Genomic DNA, 15,989 nt, shown 5'->3' on the forward strand with positions numbered 1-15,989 from the left:
TCTCAAATGTTTGCCTTGTAATTGATTAAAAATTGTAACACAACAAAACATTTATTTTGATTTTAAAACAAAGCTATATTGTACCAGTTCGTATTTACGGTATAACATGCTACTTACATGAATAGTGGAAAATATTCGAAGATTGGTAGGCAAAATAAGAAAACGATGTAAGAACAATATATTTAACAACGCCACTTAGCAAAGCCACATCTCATTGTTACGAACGAATTTCTAAATAATAATATTACTATTATGAAAACCATTTTTAACGTGAGATTGCGTGAGCTTTCTGTGCTTTCTCTCGCAGCTAAATCCCTATTCCAAAATGAAATATTACTTTTATAGATTACGTGTTAGAACATTTTTTTAATTGGCGGAAAGAAAAGCGATCATTTAGAATTTAGAGTGTAAGATCAGTTTCGAATATAAATTTAACGTAAAATGATCATCATTTCTGGCCATCCTAATTCTTTATGGATATTAACTAAAGTGTTTCCCACTAAATTAAGTTCGGTTTGCAACGTTGTAAAACCATGTGTAATCGCTTAAAAAGTAGACACCCTATCCCCAATAAGCGCACATAATTTAAAATTGGTAACACATTGCAGCTCATGTTACGTTATATTTATTCGTGAAACTGACCATCTATTTTAAATTCCTAATCGTTTTATATTAGTGTTGTGTCGATTAATCGGAATCGGGAATCGGATAAATCGGTAATTTTGGGGGTATTGGAATCGGAAAAATTTGTGCCTAATTTCCGATTCCCAAATCGATTCTTTTAATATTTTTAAAAAGTTCATTTTCAATTGTTTGTACCGATTATAAATATTTCTTTCTTTTAAACTATTAGTAAAACTAAAGAAGATCTAAACTTATTTTATATGCGTAAAATAAACAAAACAAAAATTGAAACTTTGCGAAAATTCGCTAGGTAACCTTTAGAAGAATGCAGTTTATTTTCAAAGTAGCGAAAGAATTGTCTAAAATTAAAGAAATATTTTGCCCAGAAAAATAATATCAAACATTATTGCTAATTAAATGAAAAGTAGAATATAAAAGTGTTGGGTTTTGTCGGTATGTTTGCTGCTCCCTCACTCGGCAATCGGTATTGACAAATATAACAAGCCGTGCATGCATGGTCCCCCTCTATGTGAGGAGGGGGGATCGAATAAAGTGATAAAAAAAGTGATACATAACTGATAAAAAAACAATTTTGAGTGAAAAAAAATTTTTCAAAAGTTTTCAGAAAAATGACTAAGTTCAACTTTTGCTCCACACCCAATATTAGCCCTAAGACCTCCAGGGCTTGTGACTCTGATTTTTCCCAGGGTCAGTGATACTTCCATCAGGTGTATATCAGGTATGCCCATGGTTTTGCCAAGTTTCAGAAAAATCTAATGAATGGATGAAAAGTTATTCTGAAAAATATGTCAATTTTGTCTATTTAGAGTCATTTTGAGGTATTTTTTTTACCTCTTTTGCCCCCATGGGGGAGCTGATTACTTGTAAAAATGGACAAACGGCTATGTTTCAGGCCTTAAGACATGTAAATTTGAGTTCAGCACCATAAAAAAACACTAAATAGAGATACATAATCACATTTTAGACAAATATGAAAAAAAGAGCCTAAAAAAGGGGTGGTTTTTAGCCCTAAAAGTTCCCGGGGGGCGCAAACCAGAGTTTTGCCAGGGTCAGCGATACTGAATTTACATTTGCAACAATTGCCTTCACACTTTGGACAAGTTTCAGTAAAATCTAATGGATGGGAAAAAAGTTATGGGGCCAAAAGTGTCATTTTTGCCATTTTGGGCATTTTTGACCCCTTTTCATTCAACAAGGAATGGGCAAAATTGTGAAAAGGCTTGGCCTTTGATTTAATTTGAAATATGCTTCCAGTGTGATTTTCTTTGATTCTGCCGGTATTGTTTATGTTTATACTTAAGGATTGCTACGACGGCGCCAATGCCGTCTGAAGCCGAGGCCTCAGTGATATATATATATATATATATATATATCACGGAGGCCTCGCTGAAGCCCGCCAATCTCACTCAAAAGTTGCGTTGAAAGTATTATGGGGTAATTAACACCTTCGATGCCGTTGGTTTCGACAACAATACTTTTTCACACCCACTTGCCAAATTTCTCAAGGAGTTTGATATGAAAAGATTTCAAACGAATAGAGTTTTATTTTATTTTCCTGGACCCACATTGTCTGACACCGTCGCATTTTTCTCGGGTTTCGGAAAAGTTAAAAATATACATGAATATCTCACAATGAATTTATCAAAGTCTGGATAAAATAGATAAAGAGAAAACATTTAGAAATTTTTCAGATTGAAAAAGAAATTATATTTACATTTAAAAGTCCCCCCTCATTGAAATTCTACTTTTGGACGATATTTGTAAAACCACTAAAAACCAAATTATTTTTAGATCTAGGATGAAGCTCTAAACTGTCTTCACGTATTAAAAAAGGGTGCTTGTGCAGTTTACACTATGTTAAAAAACGAAAAATAAAAAAAAATATATATTCTACGTACTCGTTATGGAATGAAGTTCTCATAAAAAAATCACGTAATTTCATCAAATAGTTTTTATTTTATGCCGTAAAAACGATTTGGGAAATTCGGAATCTTCCTAAAAAAACTGCGATAATTAGTCAAGGGAGCGTAAAACAAAAACTATTTAATGAAATTACGTGATTTTGTTATGAGAACTTCATTCTATAACGAGTACGTAGATCTAGAGAGTTTTGGTTTTACTAATAGTTTAAAAGAAATAAATATTTATAATCGGTACAAGCAATTGAAAATTAACTTTTGAAAAATATTCAAAGAATCGATTTTGGAATCGGAAATTATACACAAATTTTTCCGATTCCGATGCCGATTCCAATTCCCCGAAAATTACCGATTAAACCGATTCCCGATTCCGATTCATCGGCACAACACTAGTTTTTATTCAATGTAACATGTTTATTCAGCTCGAAAACCATACAGTGTTTACCGATGTATTGGAACATTCAAGATGGCGTCTTATTCTCTCTTTAACACGGTAAGTGTGGGAAAAGATGTTATAAATAAAAAAACAGATAAAATACTGTTAAAAACTCGCTCAATATATGTTACCGTGACATAGCTTGACATATATTCTGTGGGGTTTTAATAGTATTTTGTATAGTTTTTTATTTATAACACCTTTTTCCATACTTACGGTGTTAAAGAGGGTGTGAGACGCCATCTTGAATTTTCGAATACATCGGTAAACACTGTATGTTTTTCGAGCTGAATAAATATGTTACATTGAATAAAAACACAAAAAATATATCCAGTTAGGTAGAAAAGTAACTTATCTTGCCTTTGATAACATTTATTTGTTCTATATTTGTTTTTTGACAACTTTTTCGAATCTATGTGTACAGTAATACAAACCCTAAGGTTTTCACCTGAAATGCATTGGTTTAAAATATCACTAATCTACTCAAGCACAGTCTTTTTAATTCTAATATATAAGAATAAAGAGATTATTTTGTCATCCGATTGAGACACATGTAAATTAGATGGCCATACTGAAAGAAGAGGGTCACTTTTTCTCTAAGAAGATTGTTGAGAGTGATGGAGGTTAATTATAAATAGACCTGTGACAGCAGAATATTCTTTTCATTCTGGTATATATCCGACACAGACACAATCAACCGAGAACCACATCAGTCTATAAAAATAGATAAGGTATTAATGGATATATATACTCAAGAGTCAAAACAAAGAAAAGAATATGCTGTTGTCACAGCCCTAATTATAATTTAATTTCTAATCAGCCATAATTTGTTTTAAACTCAGTCCCAGAACTAAGTTTAGTATTATGCATCTAATTTCAAAATATTTGGTTTTCAAAATGTTAGGAGAAAGTTTTCTTTCTAAGAATATGTTTGCCCTTTGTCTTCTTCTCGAGATAATATCTTTTGTATTCAATCATCCAACATTGAGACAACATTTAATGGGGGTGTTTTACAGCGACTACAATTAATTACGTCCTCATTATCAAGTAATTTTTTTTTTTATATTTGTTGATGAAAGATATTTTCTTTTTCAGGTTGGGAATTGGTAAACAACACAAAGAAAGACGAAAAGTAAGTAAAAGAAATCAGATCTTTATTTTCATTTATTTCTGCAAACGCAGAATCCAACCGAATCATTTGCTCATCAAAATATGAACTTATTGTACAGAATAAATTAGTCCCATTTGGACAACAGTGGGAGTTGTTCCTTTTGCATCTTTTAGAGAAAGTTGTGCAATAGTCAATAAAAATAAACTTTTTAGAATCTATCTAAAATATTTCTTTTTGTCTCTCTCTAGATGGAGGAAAAACTAGCAGCTGTGAAATTGGTATCAGCTAATAAAGAGGAGGAGGAAGATGAAGAAAGTAGGTGTCAATCTGAACGTGATGGCTGCGCATGTCAAAAAGTAAGGGAGATAATCAACAAGGGAAGCAACTCCGACTGCAATTCAACAATCAATGTACACAATTCAAATATAACAAAATAAACTTGTAATTTTATGCTTCACTTATTCCATAAATTAGATTTAGAGTATGAGAAGATCTATAATTGTATTGTCTTAATTAATCAAGCAAGATTTCCAGAGTCCACCTCAATTGCTTTTGTTGTATTTACACACTTTGAAAATAATTTTACATCTGTTTCTGGCAAACATACTTTCAACCCCAAAGATCTTCTGTGCGGCCAAACTTGAAGACGAGTCCCCTGAAAAGAAAAAATTTTTTTTACATGATTTTAGAATATTTTTCTTTTTGGTTCCACAGATTAAAAATAATAATTTTGGTGTTACGATAATTGACAGATCGATTTTTTAAATTATGTACTTAATTGTCATATCGCGAAAATAGTAATACATCTAAATATTACAAAAATTCATTGAGCAGACCAACTGCTATTGTGTTTTTAGTAAAATAAAAAGTCTATGCCTATAGACAAATATTGCAGCCATGAACAAATAATCTAAAATTATTCGTTCTAAGTTTTGCTTCCTGTGGGTTTACTTTATAACGTCTATAATACAATTTTACTCAGTTTGTCATAAAAATTGCTTTTAAGTATAACATTCTACTCAATGAATTTTCATAATCTTTAGATATACTGGAGGGGAGGCTTTGCGCGGTCATAAAATACGCTTAAATATGATATTTTAATTTGTCCAGATTTCATATATATTATTATAGTCGTGATTTCAAGACCCCAAAAAAAAAAAAAGGGTATTTGGGTGCCATCAGCTAGAACCTAAAGCAAAACTGTAACATTCAAAACTGGTGACGTTATCACTGTAGCAACGTGAACTGATTAAAAATAAAGATGAATAGTGCAAAATGTATAACAAATTTTTCAATTTTGACACCTTAAGAAATTTTTAATCATAAAAGAACGGTCCATAAAAATCCAATCATCTGAGACATCTAGCACCGCTTTGTGACTTTTAGTTTCGGAAGAGATAGAGTTTGAATATATGGAGAGACAGACACAGACATTCAACATAACAATTAAGTATGTATTATTGTCAAAGAATGATAGTTCAATATAGAAACGTTGCTTTAATTTGAATAAAATAAAATACGCATCAAATGCGCTTGAAACCAAATCAACGTTTCTATATTGAACTGTTATTCTTGCGTTACCTACGCACAGTTCAAACAATTCAAAATACAACTGCCAGATACAACGCACGGCTCTATACAGACCCCTTTCTCTAAATTAACAATATGGCAAGAAAAAAGAAAAAAAAAAAGAACACACTGAAGATGAGGGCTGCCTTCGAAATATATTTGTGACAAGTAAAATATTTGTTCATTTTCCTAATATTATGTTGTGATTTGGTTTCAAGCGCATTTGATGCGTATTTTATTTTTATATGTAATATGATTTTTAAGTCTAATATTCAATCTGGTTCACTATGATTTAAGAAATGGTTTTGGATCACCGTTTCTAAACTGCCATCGTTATGTGTAAAATTCAATTCCACTTTTTACCTGTAAATAGAATAAACAAATTGTTTTTTTTTTTTTTACTAAAGTAGATTTGTATGAATAAGACATGGTGCAAATCTCTTAATTCTTTTCGATATTTAGAGAAGGATTAAATTAATAAAATTACTTAATATCTCACTTGCAAACCTTAGTATCAAAAGAAAAAAAAAAAAGGCAATGTAATACATAATTCTGTATTACTTTTAAAATCAACCAGCATAAATATCAATAGATTTAAAGAGTAAAATTTGTTTATGCCCCCCCCACCCCACCCCGAATATTTCAAATATTTAAAAGACTTACCCAAAAAAGATGAAAGCATTTTGAAGGAAAATAGCGATTCCTGGCCAGTCGTTTGGTTCGTCTGTCAAAAGATCAATGATATAAATTTGAAATTTAAGTTTTTTTTTTTAATGAATGACAGAATTAAAATACAAAAATAGAAAGAATATATATATAATGCATATCAAATTATAAACGAGTTTACATTTTTTAAAAAATATTTAAGGAACGAGTGAATAAAGATCCATAAATTTTTGAGAAAGTGCTTACAATACTATTCAGCTGGTTGTTTTATGGCATATCAACCCTTTCTGGGTTATTTAATGCCGAATCCAGTTATTTTTTGAATAGTATTCAATGTTGTATCCAGTTAATTTGTAGGAGGTTTTTTATTCTTCAAGCTCTTTGTATTTTCAATCGTTAGTTTGTAGCTTTTGGTTTGGTTGTTTTATAGTGGATTTTATCATTTTTTTTCTGTCTTGCAGAATATGGTTGAGTTTTGCAATGGGAGGGGGAAATGGTTAGTTTTTTTTTTTGTGTGTTTAATGGCATGTCCACCCTTGTTGGGTTATATAATGCCGAGTCATGGTTTAGTGTTTAAATTTTTTTTTTTTTTATTTATAAACAAAATTATGTGAATAGATATATTTACAGTTGAAGTAAAATGCGAGTAAATTTGCAATAGAAAAATTTAATATGAATTTGCGTTATGTGTGTAAATTTGTGATGATAAATATTTACTACTTAGGTGTAGTTGCGTTTGTAAATTTGTATAAAAGTGTTATATTTGCGTAAAAATGCATTTTCATTATGCGTGTTAAATTCGTATTAGTAAATATTTACTACTAAGGTGTTGTTACGTTTGTGTTAATTTGTATAAGAAAGTAAAATTTTATTTAATTATACTTATGTATATTGAAAATGCAAAGGATTAGTTTAGAAATATTAATCTATATAAGAGCCAGATACGTTCAAGGATGGAATACTGTTGCCACATATGGGCTGCTAGAAAAGACTTGTCCTGCCTTGATAGGGTTCAAAATAGACTTTGTGACCTGGTGGGAGATGTCCTTTTCTCTTCGCTGCAACCTCTATCTCACAGAAGAGATGTTGCGAGTTTGTCTCTGCTTTATCGTTATTTTCATGGAAAGTGTTCAACTGAGCTATGGTCCCCCCTCGCCAAACTTTCAAAAGAAACACTAGACTAGCTGAAAACATTATCAATAATTTTCCCCACTCTTTATCTGTACCTAAACCTAAACATAGATTCCATAATCAAAGCTTCTTTCTTAGAACTGCATGCCTGTGGAATTGTCTTCCGTTTTCCTGCTTTCCAGCTGTCTATAATATGGTTGTCTTCAAGTCCAACGTGAACAAGTTTCTGATGAGCCGTTCCACTTAAGTTAACAAATTTACCGAACTTCCATTACTATATTGTCCTTTTGACTACTCTACACTCTTTAACCCTTATCCTTGAGTGGCATATCGGCCTTAATAAGTGGTGACGTCTATGAAAAAACAAAAAAAACTAAGCGATCCATTTGTTGGATTGATGTGAGTGGCTTCTTTTGGTTGAACAAGCATAGATTATTTTTATTAGATTTTCAATTTTCTTTCCCTTTTGTATCCATTTCCTTGCATCCCCATAAGGTGTTGTGACTATCTAAGTCCCCTAGGAAAATAAAGGGTTTAGGTATTTGCTCTATTAAGTTCTCCAATTCATTTTCATCGATTTGTTCATGTGGAGGTATGTATAAAGAACAAATGCTTATCGGTTTGTGTAAAGTTGCTCTTATGGCAACCGCTTGCAAAATTCAATTTGGCTCTGGGGTATGTTATTTTTAATCTAAGTTCAATATTATTATTGTTGATAGTGTTTTATATTCAAATTGTCCTCTTCCTTTAGGAAGGTTTCTTGGAGATAAATAACCAAAGGATTAAATTTAGTTTACAACAATAAAATTTCATTGTAATTTGCCTTCAATCCACGGCAATTCCATTGGATTATCTTGTAATTCATGATGATTTTTTTTTTGGTTTGAGGAGTAACTTCAGTTTCCATGTCTTCTAATTCCATAAATCTATTTGTAGTAGTAGTAGTAGTGGTGGTGGCTTCTGTTTGTGGTAATTTCTTTATATTATTTTGTTTTTTGGTAGATGTATCTTTTGTTTGTTTTTCAAGTATGTTTTTTTTACCACGGGGAAGATGTATTGGTGACCTGTGTGGTCTTTCTTTTGACTGATTTTGTTTTTCCTTAGTTTCATCTTTTTCAGCATCTGCACAATGTACTGGTGATTTTTCTGGCCTTTCTTTTGATCGACTTTTTTTTTTTATGTTGTTCTGATTTTGGTTTAGAATTTGTTTTATTGGTAACATTAGTTGATGATTTAATGGGATGATTAATTTTTGATGATATGATTTCATTTATAAATTTGGGCCAGTTGTTTGGTCCCAATTTTTTTATTAGTGTTTCGTATTTGGAGTTTTGGTTAGTGATGTTGGATGATATACAACTTGAGGTGACTTGAGAGTACGTCTTTTCCTTGGCTTCGAAGAAGGAAATGTTTTTAGTATATTTTATTGACACTACTTCCTTTTCTTTCTTCCAGATTCTGCATGCTCTAGCATAAGCAGGATGGTTTTCTCCACAATTTGCACATTTGTAATCGAGATTGCAGTCACTGACGGTGTGATCTGGATCTCTCTGGCCACATCTGCCGCACACTGCTCGTCCTCTACATGCATCCTCATGGTGCCCAAACTTCTGGCATTTTTTCAACGTTGAATTCAATTTTGATTTCTGCATAATGTAAGCGTTTGTATGTATCGGCTGATTCTCTTTTTATTGTAATTCTTTTAACATTTATTACTACTTGGTTTTTAAGTTCTTTTGTTATTTCTTCTGCACATTGAGAGATCCTTCGATCTTACTACACCTTTGGATGTATTCAGATTCTTGTGTGATTAATTGATTAATATTTATGTTGTGGAAAGTTTTCATTCCTAGGTAGGTAAGTTTTTGTTTAACCCTATAGGTCATTTCATGCCATAAAAGGTGAAGAGAATATTCTTCATTTGAGACTTTGGCCAGTGGTTTGCTTTATTTTCAAATAAGTTCCAAAAGTTTAATTTTTCTCAGGAAATCTAATATTTTGTAAGGTGTTTCTTTTTCAAATATTGTTTTAAGGTTTTGTTCCTTGAAATATTTCGTACGCATATTTTCATATTTTTTACATTTCATTAATATGTGTTTAATGGTTAGTGGTTGTTGGCAGATTCTGCATTGAGGGATACCTTCTGCTTTCAGAAGGTATTCATGTGTTAGTCTTGAATGACCAATTCGGATTCTGGTGAATATAGTGTCTACTTTTCGTATTGGTATTATGGTTCTCTCTTGCCCAAAATTTGGGTGTATTTCTTTAAGTTTGTTGTTTAGTTGTTCGTTCCATAGTTTTTGTCATTTCGTTTTTATGTAGTAGTTTATTTTATTTTTCCTATCCGTGTATGGGATTTTTCTGTTTGAAGGCATAAGCTTTGTTGCTTCTTTAGCTAGTTTGTCAGCTTCTGTATTTCCTCTTATGCCGACATGACTCGGTATCCATGCTAGTACTATTGTTTTATTATTCTTTATTTGATGTTGGTTTGTTTCTATAATTTCCAGGATGTGTGGGTGGTTTATTTTCCCTCCTTTCAATGCAATTAAGCTGGACATGGAGTCACTGAAGATAAGGAATTTGTTTTCACTAGACTCCTGGACCAGTTCAAGAGCCATCTTAATAGCCTGTAACTCTGCGGTGTATACAGAGGCACAATCTGGTAATCTGATTTGCTTGTGTGCATTATGCATTTTTGCTGCTGCTCCTACTTTTCCAGTTATTTTTTAGCCATCTATAGATGGTTTTGTATGTGGAGTATTCATCCCCAAGTTCTTTTTTTTTTTTTTTTTTTTATTATTACATTTTCACCCCAAACAAGGCACATTGCCACTTTGGTGTAGGGGGCTACTATCAGGGGAAACATCTACTGGGGTACTATGTAGGGATTAGGGCAGCGAGATGTTGGTTCACGTTGCACTTGAACTTCTGCATGTCAGTACTGTTGGGGAAGCAGTGACCTGGAATGGAATTCTAAGGTTTGATTGCTAGTCTGTTTTTTGGCCATTTTGATAGTCATATCAATGTATGGTTCTGTGATTGTCCATGGTGGAGTATTATTAATTGTGTAAGTTTGTATGTTTTTTGGTTCTTCGTATTCTTCTATAATAGCCTTTTTAAGGCAATATCTCAAAGGTTGAGCAGCTGCAGTTCTGCTGGTATAGAAATGTTCATACATTGACGTATATACTTTTTCGTGAGCAGGATTTTCTGGTAAACTTTTAAGTTTCAATGTATATTGGACTGAGAGTTTTTCCCACAGTGATCACCACTTATCAAGGCCCGGAAGCCACTCAGGGATAAGGGTTATTGCAAGTACATTAGGTATTCAGGTGAAGGGGGAGTTCATTATCTTCTGTGTGTAGACTTAGAATAGGTGATGTTTGGAAGGCTCCTAAGCAGAGTCTGAGTGCTTGATTTTGTATTGGTTTCAATTTTTCTAGGTATGATTTCCTTGTTGAACTGTATATAATACAACCATAGTCCAGCTTTGGTCTTATGATTGCTCTATACAATAGGAGCATGGTTTTACTGTCTGCTCCCCAGTTTGTGTGGGATATTATTTTTAATATGTTTAATGCTTTCTGGCATTTTTTTTTAGTGCATCTATATGTGGCTTGAAATTGAGTTTATTGTCCAGGATCATTCCCAGGTATTTGGTTTGCTGTGCCACTGGTATTGTGTTGTTATTTTCAGTTGTGGGTCATGGTGATATCCTCTCTTTTTGCAAAAGTGTATGCATACTGTTTTAGTTTTGGAGAGGATAAACCCATTTTCATTTGTCCATTTTTCAATTTTATCAAGGCACTCCTGCAATTTCCTTTCTACTGTTTGCATGTTAGGGGATGAGTAGCTGATTGTAAAATCGTCTACAAAGAGGGGTTTGTCAATGTCTGTAGTCACTGCTTTGCTGATGTTGTTGATTTTTAGGAGGAAGAGTGTAACTGATATTATGCTTCCCTGGGGCACTCCCATCTCCTGTCCGTATACCTCAGACCTCTCTCCCCCAAGGCGTACCCTAAATGAGCGACCCCTGAGAAAGTTTTGTATGAATATTGGCATCCTTCCTCTGATTCCAAGGCTATGTATGTCCCTCATAATGCCGTATTTCCATGTAGTGTCGTATGCTTTTTTTAAATCAAAGAATACTGACACCACATGGTGGTTTCTAATAAGACCGTCTTTAATGTAAGATTCCATTTTGACCAATTTGTCCATTGTGTTCCTTTCTTTTCTGAAACCACATTGATATTTGTCAAATATTTCATTTTTTTCTAATATCCATACGAGTCGATCGTTTATCATTCTCTCCATGGTTTTACAGGTACAGCTGGTTAGAGAGATAGGGCGGTAGTTTGTTGGATTTGTGGGATCTTTATCAGGTTTTGGGATTTGTATGATCGTGGACTCTCGCCAAGCGTTAGGAAAGTAGCGTAAGAGCCAGATATTATTTAGTATATTCAGGAAAGTGTTTAATGAGGTTTCTGGTAGTTGTTTCAAAAATTGGTAGTGTATCTCGTCCGGTCCAGTAGCAGTATCTTTGCTTCTATCCAGAGCGTTTTTAAGTTCAGATATTGTGAACGGTAAATTGTATTTTTCTGTATTGTTTGAGTTGAAGTTCAGCTTTCTTTCTTCTGCTTCTTTTTTGTAGTTTTGGAATGTTAAGCTGTGGTGTTTGGGAGAGGAGTTTTTATTTAGTTGTTCAGCAAGTAGATTTGCCATATCCTTTTTTTCCGTGCATTTTCCACCATCCGGGTTTTTTAGGTGTAGGGTTTGCTTCCCATTTATCTTCCTCACCATGTCCCATACTTTCTTGCTAGTTGTTTTATTATTTAATTTAGATACATAATCTTGCCATGTTTCTCGTTTAGCTTTTTTGGTTATTTGTCGTGCTTTTGCATGAGCTTGGTGGTAGAACTCTAAGTTTATTGAGGTTGGGTTTAATCTGAATTTTTTAGGGCTTTTTTCCTTTTCTTAATTGCTTCTTTGCACTCTTTTGTGAACCATGGTTTGTGCTTGCTGTTTTTATTTGAAGTTTTAGGGATTGTTTCTTCTGCTATTTTTATTAATCTTTGTGTAAATGTTGCTATTGGGTTAGGTTCCTGGAGTATTTCATTATTTATTTGTGTTTGGCAGAGATTTCTGAATGTGGACCAGTCAGCTCTCTTTAGTTGCCATTTTGGTACTATGTCTTCTATTGTGGGTTTATTTGTTTTAATGAAAATTGGGTAGTGGTCACTACCACACTGTTCTTCATGGATAACCTAATTAAAGTCCATGTAGATATTCGGAGAGCTGAGTGTCAGGTCTATAGCTGAAGTTGTTCCTGTAGATGGATGTAGGTCGGTGTGTTTGTCGTTGTTCAGTATACACATGTTTGTGGTTTCTAGTATGGATTCTATTATATTTCCATTATGATTTGGTTGTCTGTCTCCCCAAAGGTTGCTGTATGCATTGAAATCCCTAGGATTAATGATGGTGCAGGGAGCTGTTCGATTATTTGATTTATTTGAATTTTTTTTTAATTTGTATTTTGGTGGAACGTAGATTGAGCAAATTGTGATAGTTTGGTGTGAGGTATCTCTTACTGCTATGGCTTGTAGTTCTGTGTTTAAAATGAGTTTTTCATAGGGTATTTTTTCTTTAACATAATGGTTGTACCACCTGTTGGTCTATGGTCTATATGTGAGGTTGATTTTGTTATATACTTCATAGTCTCTAAGGGAGAGGTTTGAGTTTTCCTTCATTAGAGTTTCCTGTAGACATACGATATTTGGGTTGTGATCTTTAATCGTTTTAATTCTTCATAGTTGGATTTCAATCCTCTACAGTTCCATTGTATGGCTGTTATATTTTGAGTTCTTTTATTTTGTTCCATTTTATTTGTCTAGGGGCGTTTTGTTTTCTACTTCCATTTCCTCCAATGTTTCTTCGTCTCCTTCTCTTGAGGTAGATTGGGATCTGGATCCTGGTCAATCCCTAGTTCCTGCTTTATTGGGCGATGATGGTGCTGCTTCGCTTGGCTCTTCATTGAACAGTGATTGGTGTTGTGTTTTTTTTTTTGGGGGGGGGGGGGCTTGCTTCGTTTCTCCCTTCTTCGACTTCCATTTCCAGGGAGTCCATAGATTTATCTGTCACTTGAGAGTTTTGTAAAGGGTCTTTTCCTTTTGTATTTGATCTAGATCTTGGTTTTGATTTTATTATAACTTCTGGTGTTCTGGGCTCTTCCAACTTCTTAGTTTTATTATTTTTCTCACAGATATTTTTATTGGTGTTTTCATCCTCAACTTTTCTCAGTAATTGAAATCTATTTTGAGTGTTCGTTTGTTGTGTGTTTTATTCTTTTATTTGTGGTTATTTCTTTACTTTTTGGTTGGGGTTTTGTTTGTGAGTTTATAGTTGTGTTTTCGTTTATTGTTGAGGTATTGTTTATTGTATTACATTGAATGGTCATTATTTTTTTTTAATTCTTCAAGTAAACTTTTTGTTTCGTTTAAGAGCTTTGTGACAATGTCAATATTGATATTGTTGAAGTTTGATACTATTGAATGTTGGTTTGAGTTGTTGAAGTACTGTCAATATTTTTTTTGTTTTGTTATATCTGCGTAGTTGGAGCTTTCTATGATATTCCTAGCTTTGTTAAATGAAATGTTATTTGTGTACTTTGTTTTGAGTATTTCTCTTTCTTTTTTTCAGATTGGGCAGGTTTTTGAGTTTGCGTAGTGGTTTTCCTGGCAGTTTGCACATTTAGTTTTTTTTTGGCAATCCTCGTGGAAGTCTTTTTCACCACATCTTATGCATGTTGGTGGCTGTGAACATCGGTCGCGATGATGTCCATATTTTTGGCAGTTATGGCATCTTAGGAGGTTTGGGATGTATGGCTCAGTGTTGACTGTTAGGTAACCAATTTTGATTTTTTGTGGGATTATTGGTGTGTTGAATGTCAGAATGTATGTGTTGGTGAGTATAGTTTCGGAATTTTTCCTTATTTGGATTCTTTGTACATCTGTGACGTTTTGGGATCTAAGGTTGTCTTTTATTTCATTTATGGTACATAATGCAAGTTCAGTGGTCTTGATGACACCTTTACTTGAATTTAGTGTCTTGTGAGGATAAACTTTAATGGTTTTGTTGTCAAAAGTTTTCCATTTTAGCAGTTCCTCAGCTTGCTTTTTATTCTTTGTGTTAATATTGTGCCATTATTTAGTTTTTTTTACCGATATAGGTTTAATACTTTGTGAGAGTATTTTTTCGATTTTAAATGGAGAAGTTTTGGTTGTGGGTTGTTCACTGGTTGATTCCAATACTAGAAATGTTGGGAAATTCTCATTTGTTGATATTGGTTCGTTTTCAGAGTCTGAGTTTGAAGAATCTGATACTAAATCTATGTTTATGTCTACGTCCATAGTTTCGATGTTTGCTTGGGTGTTTCGGGTCTCAGATCGCGAATGGGGTCTCAGTGGGTGGTGGCGTCCTGATATAGAGGTTGAGCGGGATCTGTTTATTTTGTTTTTATTGGTAGCGGTCTTATGAGGTTCTTTTGGGGTCTGTTTATTTTTTCTGTCGTAGGGGTTGTTTCTATGGATGCTGTTGTTTGGAGTTTAATAGGTTTTTGTGGTAGAGTTTTAGTTTGGGGACTTTGTTTTATTTCGGTTATATTCTTTAAAAAATCTTTACTTTCTGTGATGGTTTGTTTCATGGTTTTTTTAAATCTTCTATTAGTTCTCATTTCGTTGAGTAATTTCATGAATATTTCAATTTGGATGTTTGAGGGATTTGTTTTTGTTGTATTATTTGGTTCAAAGTTAGGCTGTGTACTTCTTTTTGTTATCTCAGAGTATTTTGTGTTTTCTGCTAATTTACGGGCTTCTTGGAAGCTTATGTTTTTGGTGTATTTTATTCTGAGTTTCTTTTTCTTTTTTCCATTTGTCACATTCCTTTGAGTTTGCGCTATGATTTTGATGGCAATTGACATATTTTGGTGCGTTTTGACAATCAGTATGTGTTTCTTTGTCTCCGCATCTCATGCAAGTTGGTGGTCGTGTACATCGATCTTTATGGTGCCCGTATCGTTGACACCTGAATGGGTTTGGTATGTAAATTTCAGTGTTTATTTTTTCATATCCTATTTTTATGTTGTTAGGTATTTGAGGCGTATCAAATGTTAATATGTAAGTGATTGTGTCTATGATTTCGCCGGATCTTGTTTTTCTCTGAATTCTTTTGATATCAATGACGTTTTGATTTTTAAGATTATTTTTTGTTTCTTCTAAGGGGCACAGGGCTAGTTCGTGGCACCTGATTACACCTTTGCTAGTGTTCAATGTTCTGTGGGGGTAGGTTTTTATTTTTCGATCATCGAAAAGTTTTCATTTGTAAATTTCAATTGCTTGTTTCTGGTTTGTTATTTCGATTAACAGTGTGCCATTTTTTTTGTTTTTTTACATTGGTTTGATTCCTTTTGATAGTATTCTTTCTATTTTGAAAGGAGACATTTTTATTATTTGTTCTC

At 33.2% G+C, this 15,989-nt stretch overlaps 2 protein-coding genes across 2 annotated transcripts in view; one reads left to right on the forward strand and one right to left on the reverse strand.

The window, feature by feature from the left end:
* LOC145239886 (cytoplasmic tRNA 2-thiolation protein 1-like) overlaps positions 1–4,561 on the forward strand; it is an 87,158-nt gene extending 82,597 nt beyond the window's left edge. Inside the window, exons 14-15 of the mRNA XM_080103503.1 lie at positions 4,096–4,132; positions 4,360–4,561. Of these exons, the coding sequence (XP_079959629.1) occupies positions 4,096–4,132; positions 4,360–4,548 (226 nt within the window). The 3' untranslated portion in view covers positions 4,549–4,561. The remainder of the gene's footprint in view (positions 1–4,095; positions 4,133–4,359) is intronic.
* Positions 4,134–15,989, reverse strand: part of LOC145239887 (transmembrane protein 50A-like) — a 42,901-nt gene continuing 31,045 nt past the window's right edge. The window contains exons 5-6 of the mRNA XM_080103504.1: positions 6,344–6,404; positions 4,134–4,766 (exon numbers count right to left, since the gene is read on the reverse strand). Coding sequence (XP_079959630.1) covers positions 4,721–4,766; positions 6,344–6,404 — 107 coding nt within the window. The 3' untranslated portion in view covers positions 4,134–4,720. The remainder of the gene's footprint in view (positions 4,767–6,343; positions 6,405–15,989) is intronic.

This window comes from Euprymna scolopes, chromosome 19, assembly GCF_053919585.1.
Source record: "Euprymna scolopes isolate OS-2025 chromosome 19, ASM5391958v1, whole genome shotgun sequence".
Taxonomy (NCBI): domain Eukaryota; kingdom Metazoa; phylum Mollusca; class Cephalopoda; order Sepiida; family Sepiolidae; genus Euprymna; species Euprymna scolopes.